This window comes from Acanthisitta chloris, unplaced genomic scaffold (genome assembly GCF_000695815.1).
Source record: "Acanthisitta chloris isolate BGI_N310 unplaced genomic scaffold, ASM69581v1 scaffold15127, whole genome shotgun sequence".
Lineage (NCBI taxonomy): Eukaryota > Metazoa > Chordata > Aves > Passeriformes > Acanthisittidae > Acanthisitta > Acanthisitta chloris.
The window spans coordinates 1-14,220 of NW_008683272.1; the positions used below are offsets into that span (position 1 = coordinate 1).

Here is a 14,220-nt window from a genome sequence, read left to right on the forward strand (position 1 = left end):
AGCAAGGGGAGCTGAGAGTTGGGAGCAGGGAGAACAGGGATATGTGAACAGGGGGAGCTGTGATAACAAGAATGGAATCTGGGGGATAGTCAAGTAGAGAGCACCTGAATAAACAGAAGATAAAAGGTTGATTCATAAGGAATTGTTTTAGTTTATTAAGCATGAAAAGGGTAGAACTTAGGGCATTATTTTAGTTTAGGTAGTGTAAAAACAATGTATTTGCAAGGAAGAAAAACTAGATGCAGCTGGACTCAGGACCTGGCAGTATGTGCCAAACTCAAAGGTGAAAAGATCAAGCTGATGAAGACCATCGGCCTTCCAACGACCCCCGGCCAACCACCAGAGACCATGGGCCTAATGCCAAGTGGGAGGAGATGAAGGAGGAGATTATGATAATGATTTACAAGAACTAATTGTAATAATGACCACCTATTCCTGGAAATAATGAATATGTATGAGTTCTTTAATGTATGTAAACTGTAAAGTTTTTTTTGTCCCTGGTTGCACAAGTTTGGTGGAACGATCCCCCTGGTGCCCAGCGCTGAATAAACAAATACCTGCTATTCAGAGATACAAGTCTGGGAGTAGTTCTTTTCCAGCCTTTCCTTGGCACAGCTGGGAGCAGGGAGTTGGGACGTGCTGGGGCTGAGCCCAACGGGCACAACCCCGGGCCGTGCTCGGTCTGTGTCCTGCTCCAGCCCCGTAATGACCTGGCAGCAAAGGGAAATGACCTCTGTGCTGCCTCCCAGAAAAGCAGTGGTTTAGCAATCAGGCCGGAGTCTGGTTAAAATGGAATTACTTCTTATGTTTATTCGTTATTTTCACGTATTTACATGACTGTCATCCGCTTGTCTCAGTTTTATATTACACCGAACGCCTGTTCATCCCGGGACCGCGAGGTGGTGGCTGCAGCCCAGAGGGCAGTGCCTGCCAGCAGCACAGCGACGTCTGTGGTTAGTGCAGCTATGGATAAAAAAATCCCAGTGCTACAGCCAGTAGTAACAGTGACTCAGAAGTGAAATACTGTGTTTCACCTATAGCAAGTACAGGTTTGATGCACAGGCACTCAGGACAGCCCCGTGTGGAAGGAGCACAGCCACAAGGTTCTTGATGGAGACTGCATCAGATTAAAGACCACGGGACATCCCTCCCCAGCAGTGAGAGCACTGGGTGTGGAAAGTAACAAGCTCAGTGGATGGTCCCATTTGGTTTCATTCTTTTCTCTGTCTCCTCCAAGTTTCTCTGGGCTTCTTTTTTGTCCAGTGACTGTAAATTTCCTCTACTTTCCTCTACTGGAAGGTGAAAGAAGGCCCATGGAAGCAGCTGTGTTCTGGACTGGTCTCTATCCACAGCCTGCCCATCCTCTGTGCACTTACCTCTAAAGCAGCAGAGCTCAGGAGAAACTGTGTAGGATGGGTTAAGGAGGGATGTGGAATCTGAATGTAACCCAGAGAGGATTCACTAGACAAGACTTTTGGTATTGCCTTCCAAGTAATTCTTCTACAGGTCAGAAACCCAGTATCCATCTAACAGTGCCTGGGAATCCTGGGTGATTCAACATCAGCAATGATAGGAGAGATGCTCCAGCTTTGGACTGATCTTGTAAACCGTGATGATGTTGTATTGCTGGTTTCTGCCCCAAATTCCACCCCAACCACACAGGGGCAGCTTCCAGCCCTACCCCACTCCCCTGACGAGCAGGTGCTGTTGGCACTTGCCCTGGAAAGAGGCAGGAAAAGGCATTCAAATGTTAGTGCAGCACATATGTAAACAGCAGCTTATCTGAAGAGAATGTGGTAGGACAGAGGTGGCCTAGAAGTCACCACTTGGACTGTGCTAGTCCAAGCCTTGGATCGGACATAAAACAAGAAGGGGAATGACAGTAGCCATGAGTGAGTATTGCCTCATCTTATCACCTGCCCCAGAACACTGTGGTGTTTGCATCCCTTCAAGGGAATCAACATATTCACTCCCCAGCCATTCTGTGTATGTTCTCTTCTCTTCTACTGGCACAATCTCAACAGCAGAATCCTTAAAGATCAAGTCTTTTCCTTGAAAAGTTGAAGAATCAAACATTTTAAATCCATTTTCATTGCTGCTGTTTCCAAAGTAGACCTGAAAAGAGTGAAAAATTTTCAGTATTTTACAAGATTAAGTGCCACATTCCTCTTGTACAACACAAAACACAACAGGACCTGTTTTCTAAATAAAAAATTCATACACAGTTGCAGAATCTCTCTTATGTGTTTGCTTTTTGACGCTCCAGTAGATTGGATACAGAATTATGCCACTGGCAGTTACAAGAACAGCATTTGTGATTCTGTTTTTATAGTTACTATCTGGAAAGAGATGTTTTTAAAAAAATGCTTCTGCCTAAATATTGTTGTGTAATACAAGGTTTAGCTGCATAGAAGCTACAGAAATGACTAAAGCCTAGTATGGAGAGGAACCTCACTGTGCCAGCCTGAATGGTCTGCCTGGATGCTTTACTGTGTACATGGCTGCAGCATAAATATGCTCAGCAACGTTCTGTAGCATTCCTAGGAAAAATCCATAATGGAAAAGCATTACCATATAGACCTCAAAGTCACATAGAAACATGGGAAAGTCCCAGGAAAACACCTTAAGCTCCAGGAATATTACTACTGCAACCAGTGGCTGGGGAAAAAGTTGAAATGCCTTGTGCACCAGGATGGTTTTAGTGGGAGAGTTGCTTGGGTTGTGTTTTACCTTCTCTGCCACACTCCTAACAGCAGGACCTCTGCACAGTGCCCACACTGCCAGTGCCATGATGCAGGGGGGATGACATGGCAGCATGGTCCTGTGTTAGAGCATGTGTAATTCCCCTCTAAAATAAATGGGTTATTAATACCTGGGCTTTGTCCAGTAGTCCATATAGAGCAAAAACGTTGACATCTGGGTGAACCATAATGGCCTGAGCTGGCACCCGTGCCAGGTGACAATCTGCAAACTGGGTGACCTCAGCACGGGCACCATTTGGACACAGTAACTGGAAATCACTGGACTTCAAGTTTTGGGCCCAACTAGCACTGTTTTTACCTGAAAAAAAAAAAAAAAAAGAAACTGGTCGTTGTCACTCACTGAATGCTTTAGAGCAAGAAAAAAACCGCCCTGAATTGTAATAAATAGATATATAAAACTAAGTACCATCTGTGTTCTCAAACACTGTTGAGTGCTTCACAAAAGCCACATCCCCAGAGTCCTGTGCCAGGCACCTACAAGAAATCAAAGATATGAATTAAATTCAAAGCATCTTTATGTGAACCATATTTTTTGCTAATAACTTGCAGGTATAGAATACTATTTTTCTTGTATACATTGCTGAAAACAAATGTAGCAGACCCGAAGTTAACAAGAAAAACCGAAGAAATTAAGCATCTTGAAAGGAGAGAAAGACAACATCTTTGTAAAGTATTAAAAAAAAACTGAATTAAGAATTTTAAGAGAAGAATCCAGGAGAAAAATGTCATTAAAAACAGTGTGAGAAACAACAGAAAAGGTCAGTATTAGCTGAGTAAAGAGACAGAAGATCTCTCATGTGATATCTGCAGCCTTTCCAGCCCTATACACTGGAGATCTCTAGTTAATCTAACTGCAGTTTCTAAGGGTACTGTTCCAGAGCTAAGTTCAGTTGCCCTAAAATCACCTCCTCTCCTAAGAGTCCTATATACTATTACGGAGAGAGTCAGGGCAAAGATGTAGAACACACAGTTTTACCAGTGTTTGTCATACTGTGGGGTGTTCTCTAGCACACAGTGCAACAGGCACCACAGGCTGTTAGGAGATTTTTCTGCTAGCCTGAAATATGAAGTCAACACACAGGAGAAATGCACAGCACTTGCTTCATTCAGCAAGAAATACATAAGCAACATCAACCTCAAAACAGTGAGCTGAGTGAGCTAGCAAAAGGATCTATCTTCCCAAATATTTTGGGCAGTGTGTGCTGGCAGAGGATCTGGGGGTAACAGTTTAGTGGTGGTACTTTGTAGTTTATTCTGCAAGTGTTTTCAACAAGCATTTCTTAAAACAAGATAGTTAAACCCACCAATGAAATAGATGTAAAGCTGTAACTGTGCATGACTTACGCAGTACAAAATGTGAGGGAAAGTTATGACTGCTAACAGTTACCAAAAATACATGTATTTCAGTTGTACCTGGCTTAGCATCAGCAGTTAGAATCAAAGGGCTTACCACAATGTGGCTGACACTGTCACACACAGAATGAGGACTCAGTAGGTGCTGTTCAGTTCATTTCCACATCAGAAAATGCTGTTCCTGACAGATTTTTCACTACTCTGTACAGTTTAATTTGCCCCAGGCAGTGGGATACACACAAACTGAGTGGCCTCTCATACCTCAAGTTAACCTGAAGACAGCCAGAGCTGATGGAATCTGGAAATGTGAGGCTAAATTTTAAATTTATGTCAATCACCTTCCATATCTCATCCTTCTTTCAGAGAGGATCACCTAAGTGTCACAGCCAGACCCACCCTCCCTCACAGAAGACTGTGATCCTCTGTTTTTCACCCAAACCTTAACCTTTTAAAGTACCTAAAACTTTCCACATCACTTGATGAATTAAACATCTTCCCTTTCAAAAACAAAAGGTGATCCCTGTATAAAGTTTGGGCTGTACAGGAGCTATTATCAAATGCAGAACCTTAGGGTAAGAGCAAGGCTCATGCAGCCTGTAAAAGCATTTGTTGCTCATTCCTCTGGTGACTGGGGAATGGCTCTGTTAGTCCAGTACAGCAGAGGATCTGGAGTTTGCCTGCCAGGCATGTACCACAGCAGAGCAGCTGGACACAACTAAATAGCTTTGCAAAAAGTAGTTATCTAAGTGTACCATTTCAATATTTACCAGGCAGCTGCTGTTGAAGTCTCTTCCCCAAAGGAAAAAGAACTTTTTCTGCCAGCTCTGGCATGACCTTCAGAGGTGAGGGTCAGGAAAAGGAAGTGCTTGTTCCATATCTAAGAGTTTCATAGTCTTTCGGTATGGCTCCATGTGGACATGTACACTGCTACACAAAGTATTTATTCCATTTTCTATTATGATATAAATATGTATTTTTAACAGATCTTGTTTTGAAGATGATTTGATAGTTCAACATTGGCCATAGCTGTTTGTGCTGTTCAGAAATCCACGTTCAGATACAGCCACCAGTGATTGAGAGCAATGAGGATGCACTGCTGGCTCCCTGTCACTAGAGTCTGCCACCCTGCATGGCCTTACAGCAGCCAGATCCTGCTGTGCCTGCTTCCCTGCTGGAGCTCCCTATGGATGACCTGCCCATTCAGACTAGCAGACTATCTGCCACACTACATTAAAGCAAGACTAGAGACTGATGACAATCTCCTTGGTCCTCACTTGGTAGGTGCCCACTGCTCTGTACACAGACATAAGGGTTAGGCTGTTGGTCATCTGGCTGTCTGTGCACCACAAAGCTGGCAAAAGGTTTGGACATGATCTGGTGCAATGCCTTGTGACATACCTGTATTGCTGAAGACACCTGGGGACATGTGTCCCACCTCATTTACAGCACATGCTGCAGCGACAATAACTACTGTTTGCTGACTAGGATGGAAACCAAGTCCTCCTTGCATTCTGACAAGTTGAAAAGCAACAACCATATGTAATCCTACCTGAAGGCTCCACTGTAGCTGTAATAACGTTCTTGGCTGCTTGCACTGCATTTATTGTTTCCATTCTCATCTCCAATACACAGCTGACAGAGTTTTGATGGGTAATTGTCCTGCTCAGCTGATGGCACACAGCTGGCAGAGAAAAACTCACTCACAGCTGGGGAAAGACAAACCAACATAAGAAGTGAAAAGTGTGGGATCCTCACAGAAGGTCAGTTACACTGTCATGAAGTAATAACCAGTGCAGGTTTCAGCAGAACACCAGAAACATGAGTTCCAGCTGCACTGCTGGAATTCACAGACTAGAACTTTTAAAATCTTTTCAAAGCACTATTTAGCTGACTGTAATGAAACCAAAGAGCTTCCTAGGAGATAGGAAATAGGCAAGCAAAATTAGAATCATAAATCCTTTTCCTATGCTACATTGCTTCATTACCTAATGTGGTTTGAAAATAAACACAGTAAAGCTCCAGACAGGGATACAGAGATGCATCATTTACTGCAATGATATCCCAGAGCTGAAAGTACCTTCTAAAGGGGATATGCCTGTATTTTCTGTGACTGTTCTATTATAGCAACCTGATCTAGTGTGGAGGTGTCCCTGCCCATGGCAGGGGATTGGGACTAGATCTATAAGGTCCATTCCAACCCTTAAATTCTATGATTCTGGGATTCAATGATCATTGATATCTGACTTGGGTCAATGTCCTTAAGCAAAAGCTGAGGCAGTCAGATGTAAATGCAGGATTTTCAAGGCAACATGATAGGCTTAAAGTTGATTAAATACAGACAGCAATGCATTCTGAAAACTGAAGTAAACTTTGGCAGTTTGATACACTGGAAGGCCAGGACTGCCACTGAGATGGATCTGAACAGGCTGACAGGAACCTCAAAGTTTGACAAAGGTGAATGCAGAATCCTGCTTTTAGGATAGAGTAAGAACACAAAAAGGCTGGGGGCTGGCAGGCTGAAAACCAGCTCTGTGAAAAACAGATGTGGGGATCCTAGGGGGCAACAGGGTGAGCAAGAGTCAGCAGTGTGCTTTTGTGCCAGTGAAGGCTAATGGCACACTGGGGGGTGTTAGGGGAGCAGTCAAGGAGAGGTGGTTCTCCTCTGACACCCGTGCCAAGGTCTGAGCTCCCAGTGTTAGAAACACATGGACATTCTAGAGCAAATAAAGTGAAAGGAGAGCAGCATGCTGAGAGGGCTGGAGCACAGCTTGCCCTTACCAGACTAAGGGCTGGATTTAGTCAGCCTAGAGATGAAGACAACTAACAGTGTATTGCTGTCTTCATTTATACAGTGTGTTTTTCAGGAAGACAGAGCCAGATGCTTCTCAGGGATGCAGAGCAAAAGGATGAGAAGCAACTGTAAGGGACCTTTAAGAAATGTAGTTTTCGACATTGCCTGGCTTTGGTGGCTTGTTGTGGGGCAAAGGCTGGCTGATTGCCAGGGATGCCTCCAGCCATGGAAATCCTCCAGCTGCTGAGATGAGGTGCCACTGTCCACCACTCAAATCCTCCAGCTAAGGAGGGTCATCCCCTCCAGCTGCTAAAATAACCAGGCACCACTGTCCCGTGAATCTCTGGCCACACCTGAACCTCAGGACACTCACGAGGTGCCTTCTCTGGGAATTGCTATGAGCTCATCCTGCAGCTCAAGGGGAGATGACCAACCAGTGCCCTGGCAGAGCCCTGTAAAAACGACAGCATCCAGAGTGAGGGTGCACACACCACTGAAGAAAAGACAACTATGGATCATCAGAATGCTGCTGGACCTGTGGTGGTGACTATCCTTCTTCTACACAACTTTGGCTCATCTGGATCCATGGTGGTGACTCCCTCTGCTTTGGCATACCAAATCTTGCCTACTTCTAACTATCCCCCTTTCCTATTTCTAACTTTCCTATCACCTCTTCTCTCCCCCTTGTGTGGGCAAAAATAAAGTCTCATTCCCTAATGGTATTTTGACCTTGTTTTTGTCTTAATTCACATTGGGGGAATCGATTGAACACTCCTGAGTCTTATCAGACCTGGACAGCAATAGACTGAAGTTACAAGATGGAAAATTCTGATTAGATCAGAAGAAAAGATTTTTTTATACCAAGGACGGTCAAACACTGGGTCCAGAGAGGTTCCACGTGATCTCTGTCCTAGGAGTGTCACAGAACCTGCCTGGGCACAGCCCTGAGCAATCTGAACTACCAGACCTGCTTTGAGAACTTGGTTGAACTAGATGACCTTTAAGGGTCCCTTCCAGCCTAAATTAGCCAATGATTTTGTGATAAAAGAGAGGAATACTTCTGTGTTAGATGTCACATTCTCAGTTCCCTCCACCAGCCCACTCTGGTAGCAAACTTAAAATTTCAAATCATAACATTAAAAACACAATACCCCTTCACAAACAGATACACTTAATACAGAGCTTGAAATATCACAATTACTTCCCTAATTAAAGTTGATCATTAGACTATTACTGTATTTTTTATATGTAATACTGTTGTCTTACCTTGAGGAATATTACAGTCTCTGGCCTTAATAATCCCCCTCTTAATTAGTATGCCAATAGGAATATTCCATCCAGCATTTCTCCCCAGTCCTGTATGGCAAGACTTCTTCCCTTTCAGGTCACTGATGGTGAATGCATTGGACACATTTCGTTTCACTAACACCACGGCATAGTATGCATTGCTGCTATCATCAGCTGGTAGAAAAACAACATCAAAAGACATTACAGCTTCCCTGAAGTATTCCCACTGATTAGTGACCATTCGTGGATCCATTACCCTTATCTGGTGCCAACTGCAACTGCACCATCAATCAGCTAGTCAGAAGTAGAGATGTACACATAATTACTCTTCACTTCTACTGCCTCATGCTGCTGCATTCACCTAGAGCCTGTCAGCTGGTAGTGCTACACACCTGAGCTGATAACCTAGAGATAAACACCAAAGTGTTTCTAGTTAACACCAGCTCTTATAGACACATCCCTCTGAAAAACAACATTTGGGTTATTAGCAACTTAGCAAATTTGCTTTAACAAGTTATTTTTATGCAAAACCTCAAACCTGTGTTAAAATTTTGATGAGTTTTGCAGCATATTGAAACTCTGTCTTAGTGACACTGTAGACATAAGGCTTCTTTTCACTGGTGACTGAAGCAGTCACATTGACAGCAAGAACTTGCTTCTAACCAGAATCTACTGTGTCATTTCTGTATTTTTATGTTAAAATATTTTGACTTTGTGAATACTAAGATTTTCCATTGTAAATATTTTTTTGTGGAACTGAAAAGACAAATAAAGAGGCACAAGACTCAGAACTGCCAAAGACTCAACCTAGTCCTGCAGCAGGACAGATAAAAGTTGCATCACTGTAGAAGCTCATCTCATACTCATTTCCTCCTCTAACCATGATGTGAGGGTAATAATTCTCATTTCCTTTGAAAACAGTTTGCACAGAAGAGCTAGGGAACAAAGGGCTGTGCTTTTTGAGCTGTTTTCAAACAACCTGGAAAAATAAGGTCTGTTTCCTAACCTTCTTACCAGAGTAACTTTCTCCAGCTGCTGGTACAAGGCCATATGTCTTCCCAGCTGTGTAAATATCAGCTCCACCCAGAACTACAGCATCACTTTCCTTTTTCTGGAAAAATAAAAGAAAATGCAGGATTTCTGTGAAAAAAAACAGAAATACTTCCCCTGCTACTGGTGACACGTTGTTCACCATCACACCTGTTGTACCCTGAAGGGCAATGCTTACAGCAAAAGAGCAATATGTGACTAAAGAAAATCTCCAAATGTGCATAAAACATCATCAGCAAAACAGGGACAGGAGATTTCACACATACAGGCCTGAGTTAGGTGGGCAACAGTGCCCTCATCACAGCTGAAGGTCATCAGGGTTCAGCTCCACCCCTGTCATCCCAGCTACAGATCACCTCCTTGAAATCCAGTGTTCCTACCAGTCAGCTAAGTGAGCACATATATATCTAACCCTGCCTAGAGAGCAGTGTTTGTCATTTGGTTTATTGCACAAGGATTGTAGCAGCCTACCTGGATCAGCTCCATGCAGTGTTCCTTTGTCTTGGCTGAAATACACTGAATTGCTGGTTTCAAATTCTTTTTCCTAAAGGCAATGGCCATTTCACCACACTTCCAAATCTCCTCAGTGGATACAACACACCAGTTCAGGCTTTCTGGCAATGCTGCACAAAATTGAAAAGCCAATAGTACATCCACTTTCTTTGCAACACAGAGACATTCACACTGCTCACTGTCACACATGTCCCATACATGTTGCTAAAAAAATGTTTGCTTCTGTGTTGCTCCCCATCCCTCCAGCTCAGCCTGACACTTGATGAGGAACCAGGGCACTGCAGGTTAGTGCTATGTCCACACTGCAAACCTATCCACAGCAAAGTAGCAACTCCTCCTACAATTGCTGGCCACTAGGCACAGCCATAGTGTGTTAGATGAGTGCAGCAAAAAGCCTCCCTGAACACAGATTGCCTGAAAGCACAGAGCACTGTGCAAAAGCAACCAGTGGGGAGGTAAAGGGTCTTTGCCACAGCACAGAGCATGTCTGGGAGGCTCAGTTGCCAGGATTATGAAAGTTCTTAAGGCAAGGATTATTACAGCCTGTGTTCCTGACCTTCCCAGAACACATATCAAGTAATTTCTACTTTCTTCTGATAGTATGCAAGACTGTAATGATTCAATAAAGAGCAACTGAGGGTTTCCTTCAGCTTCCGGTGGAAATCCTCTGCTAGGAACCCATTCATCCATTTTTATAGACTACCTGAGGATTTGTGCAGCAGTGCATTATGATTTCCCCTTGTCAGCAGGTGAGAAATTAAGTACCAGGCAGCAATAGCAGCTTACCAGATTAATGGTAATACACCAGAAGGGGTAGAAACTGCCTGCAGCTTATAACACAAACTGTGCCAATTTGCACAGGAAAGTATTCTGCAATGTGGTACTGTTTCCAGGACAAAAAGTGACCTTTCTTTCAGATCAGACTGACATCAAGCCATAACCCTCCAAGAGTGTGAAGAATATAAAGCAGAATCAAGATGATCTGTGTTCTCAGCTATCTCTGTTCTTGGTTATGAATAGGAACCTACAGACAACTTACTGTTGGGGTTGCAGCTCAGAGCTTGCATGGCACGAAGATACTCCTCACCCAGCCAGGCCTGGTAATTCTGAGCAGTGATTGCAGTGAGCTCTGTGGTGGAGTCTCGGAACAGAAGATTTTGGGCTCTGTAGGCTGCAGAGTCAAACATCTGAAACTTGGCACCCACCCCATTAAATCTTTGCTGTAAATGAAAAGAAAAAAGCACCTGTCACACATCCCTCCACCTGGGCTGTGTGACATCCCACAGCCCTTCAAGCTCCACAGAGTCGAAGGGGCGTAGACATCCTGTCTTCAGTGGGTGGGAGAAATGCAATGTACTGATGAAAAAATGGTATCCTACTTGTCCCTGGTTTAGGAGCTGGAAGATAACTGTCCCATCTGTATCTGGCCGCACAACCACGGCCCGAGCAGGGACTCGGGCCAGGTGGCAGGTTCTCCACTCGGTCACATCAGCTGTGTTGCCATTGTGACACACAAGTTGGAAGTCCTGGGAGCGAAGCCGCTGAGCCCACGAAGAAAGACTTCTCCCTGAAAGCAGACAGGACATGCTTATGGAACAGACACCAGGTGGGGCTGATGCTTCTTGGCTCCAAGTCTGCTCTAAGCCTCACTTGCACATGTGGAGCAGAATAGACATCTCCTGAGCATCTCTGAACTATTCCTGGCTGCACAACACACCCCATGCATCTACATGGTCCTTGAGTCCTGCATCTCTGATGAGACAACAAACAGCTTAACACTTGTGAGACTGCACTGGGGAACTGCCCCCTGTATAGAGGTCTGCAGCAGTATCAAGAGTATCCCTACGTTTAGGATCACATGCAACATTTTTTTTGGTTTTTCTTTCCTCTGGGTCAGACAGGTCCACGATATTAAAGCAATGTTATGCTCAGGGTAGTTTTCACACGGTGTCAGACAGGACAGGTCAACATCTTAACTTTCTGCCAGTCTCTGCTGAGATCCCTGGGTAGGCTGGAGCAATCTAACAGCCCAGGTCTATATAGAGTTAGCTGCTGTTGAAGCTCTCTTTCCAGAAGCAGCTTAAGATTCCACCTCTAACCTTTAACCTTTATTGAAACTATCAAACATTTAAAAAAAATAAGCCCATGGACTCCTCTACATCCTGTGCATACCTCTGTGGGCTCATCTGCTTTCACTATTGCAGCATTTTTTTTGCTGATTCAATATAAATTCAAAGTGCATCGAAGATTTGATATTATACTGTCATTACAGACACGATTTCAAACCTTGCAGCTATTATTCAACAAGCTTCAGGATTACTCACCATCTGTATTTTCAGGCACTGTGCTGTGCTTCACAAAAGCAACCTCTCCAGCACCTTCAGCCAAACACCTGACAACACAAACCCAACCACAAAGAGGCATTACAAAATGCAGCTCCCTTGCACTGGGCACTGCTGGCTGAGAGCCTCAGGGCTCTGTGCCACGTTCCATCAGCCACAGACAATGACCTATTTCCTTGTGCTGAGAGTTTTGCTCAAGGCACAGACCAGTGGCTGTTAGAGCATGAAGTAAACTATCATTGTCATTTGGTGAACATGGACAACATGTTCAGTGCTGCCTGGGACAAACACCGTGACCTTCTTTGTCCAGGACAGTTCTAAGGCAGTCACACAGTCCTTTGGGGAATATGCAGAGAGGAGCAAGTGCTTCTCAAGAGCAAATTCTGCTGATGCTCAGTTAATGCTGTTACTCAGGGACTGGGAGCTGCAACACAGTACACAGCCAAGAAGGAGGAAGATAAGGTAAAGATTAGTGCAAAAATGAAGGGCACAGCAACTCAGTAATTCAGTGCAGCTGAGATGGGATGACTGGAATAGCCAAGTAGGGTGGCAGTTCAGCTCTCAAGACTCCAAGGGTCATCAGGTTTTACTGGGAAAGATAAAGTCAAGAAAGATAAAGTCGATAAAGCCTGTTGGAACAAACACTCAGTTTGTGTCAATAGCTGCTGGACATAGCAAACAGCAGTGGGCTTTTCCTGCCCAGCAGATGTGCTAAACATCCCTTTGGTTTTATTACTCAGGTAGTAATACCTGAAATAGTGGGTTTAGAATTACCTTTGTTCACTCTCTAGGTTTAAAGCACAGCTGACCTAGCAAAACTGTAGATTTTCTAGTAAGATAATTGAACACTCTGTGGCTTCAATTTCCTGTCAGTGAGGTCTGGACATGATGGCTATGGAAAGCACAGTGATAAAAAAACTGACAGAGCCCTGATTTTTACCTGAAAGCTCCACTGTAGTCATAGTATTGCTCTTGGGAATTGCGTTCGCATTTGTTCCGTCCATCCGAATTCCCTTTGCAGAGCTGACAGAGGGATTTGGGATAGTTGGCAACATTTGCTCCAGGAACACAGCTTGCATTGAAATAGTCACTTACAGCTAAATGCAAAATTAGAATGAGATTATTTTAGCAAGGAATAAACAAGATCCTACATTTTAACACATCTATACAGTACATCTCTAAAAACACTTGGAAGGAGTTAATAATTTTCTTTTTTAAAGATGGTTTCCAAGTTTATAAAACAACAACCCTGCAGTCTTCATCAGACCTACATCAGGTCTATTCCACTGCACAAGGAGTACCAAAGCCAAGGAATGAAACAGCAGCTGAATCACATGTCTGTCCACACACAGGGTCCCAAGATGATCAGAAAGGCACTGCTGAAGAACAGATCTTTGCCCTATAACTCTTACCTCTGGGAAAGTCACATCCCATTGCTGCCAGGCGCCCACTGTCAGTGAGATAACCCACTGGCACATCCCAGCCTGCAGTTCTGTTGATGCCTGTGTGACAGGAACGGGCACCCTTCAAGCTGTTGATGGTGATGTTGGAATTCTTCCTTACCACAGCCACAGCATAATAAGAAGTTCCAAGCTCTGCAGCATAGGAAGAAAGAGAAGGAAACTAAGTAGCCTCACAGCAGCATTACGGTGAGATACATCAATCTGTGGCCTCTTGTGGTTCTCACCCACAGGCAAGTCCACAGTTCATACTCTTGGTGAGAACCTGCTGACTGTGACTCAATGTCTCCCATTATTTTTTCAATGTGAATTGTCTTAGGTGAAGTCCACAGGGAATGTGCTCTAACTCTGAAGCTCATCCTGCTTTAGAAGGGAGGTTCCTTTCTGGAAGAGGTTTTCTATGACTCTATGTATTTAACAGGGGCAGGGGCTGCTAGGTGATTCAAAACCCTCTGGACTGAGCCCAGCAGGCACTTCTGAGGATGCCTTTGGCCAGATGACACTGAGACCCAGCTACAAACCAAAGTCAGCTCTGTCTCACAATTGAGTGGTGGGACACCACTGCCTGCAGAGCTGTTCCTTCCCTGGAGCCTCTGAACATTATGGGGGACATCATCCAGCTCTGAACTACACAAACAGATGACACAAAGCTGGGGGGGAGT

At 44.2% G+C, this 14,220-nt stretch overlaps 1 protein-coding gene across 1 annotated transcript; it reads right to left on the reverse strand.

Annotated features, from left to right (window-relative positions):
* Positions 1 to 1,836: 1,836 nt before the first annotated feature.
* Positions 1,837 to 13,721, reverse strand: MFI2 (antigen p97 (melanoma associated) identified by monoclonal antibodies 133.2 and 96.5; the record flags this gene model as incomplete). The annotated part of the gene is made up of 12 exons (XM_009078880.1): positions 1,837 to 2,115; positions 2,873 to 3,060; positions 3,169 to 3,236; positions 5,665 to 5,821; positions 8,173 to 8,367; positions 9,208 to 9,304; positions 9,715 to 9,866; positions 10,796 to 10,976; positions 11,136 to 11,323; positions 12,081 to 12,148; positions 13,039 to 13,195; positions 13,511 to 13,721. Coding segments are annotated over 12 exons (1,941 nt in total), but the record flags the coding sequence as incomplete, so codon positions are not given.
* Positions 13,722 to 14,220: the final 499 nt, after the last annotated feature.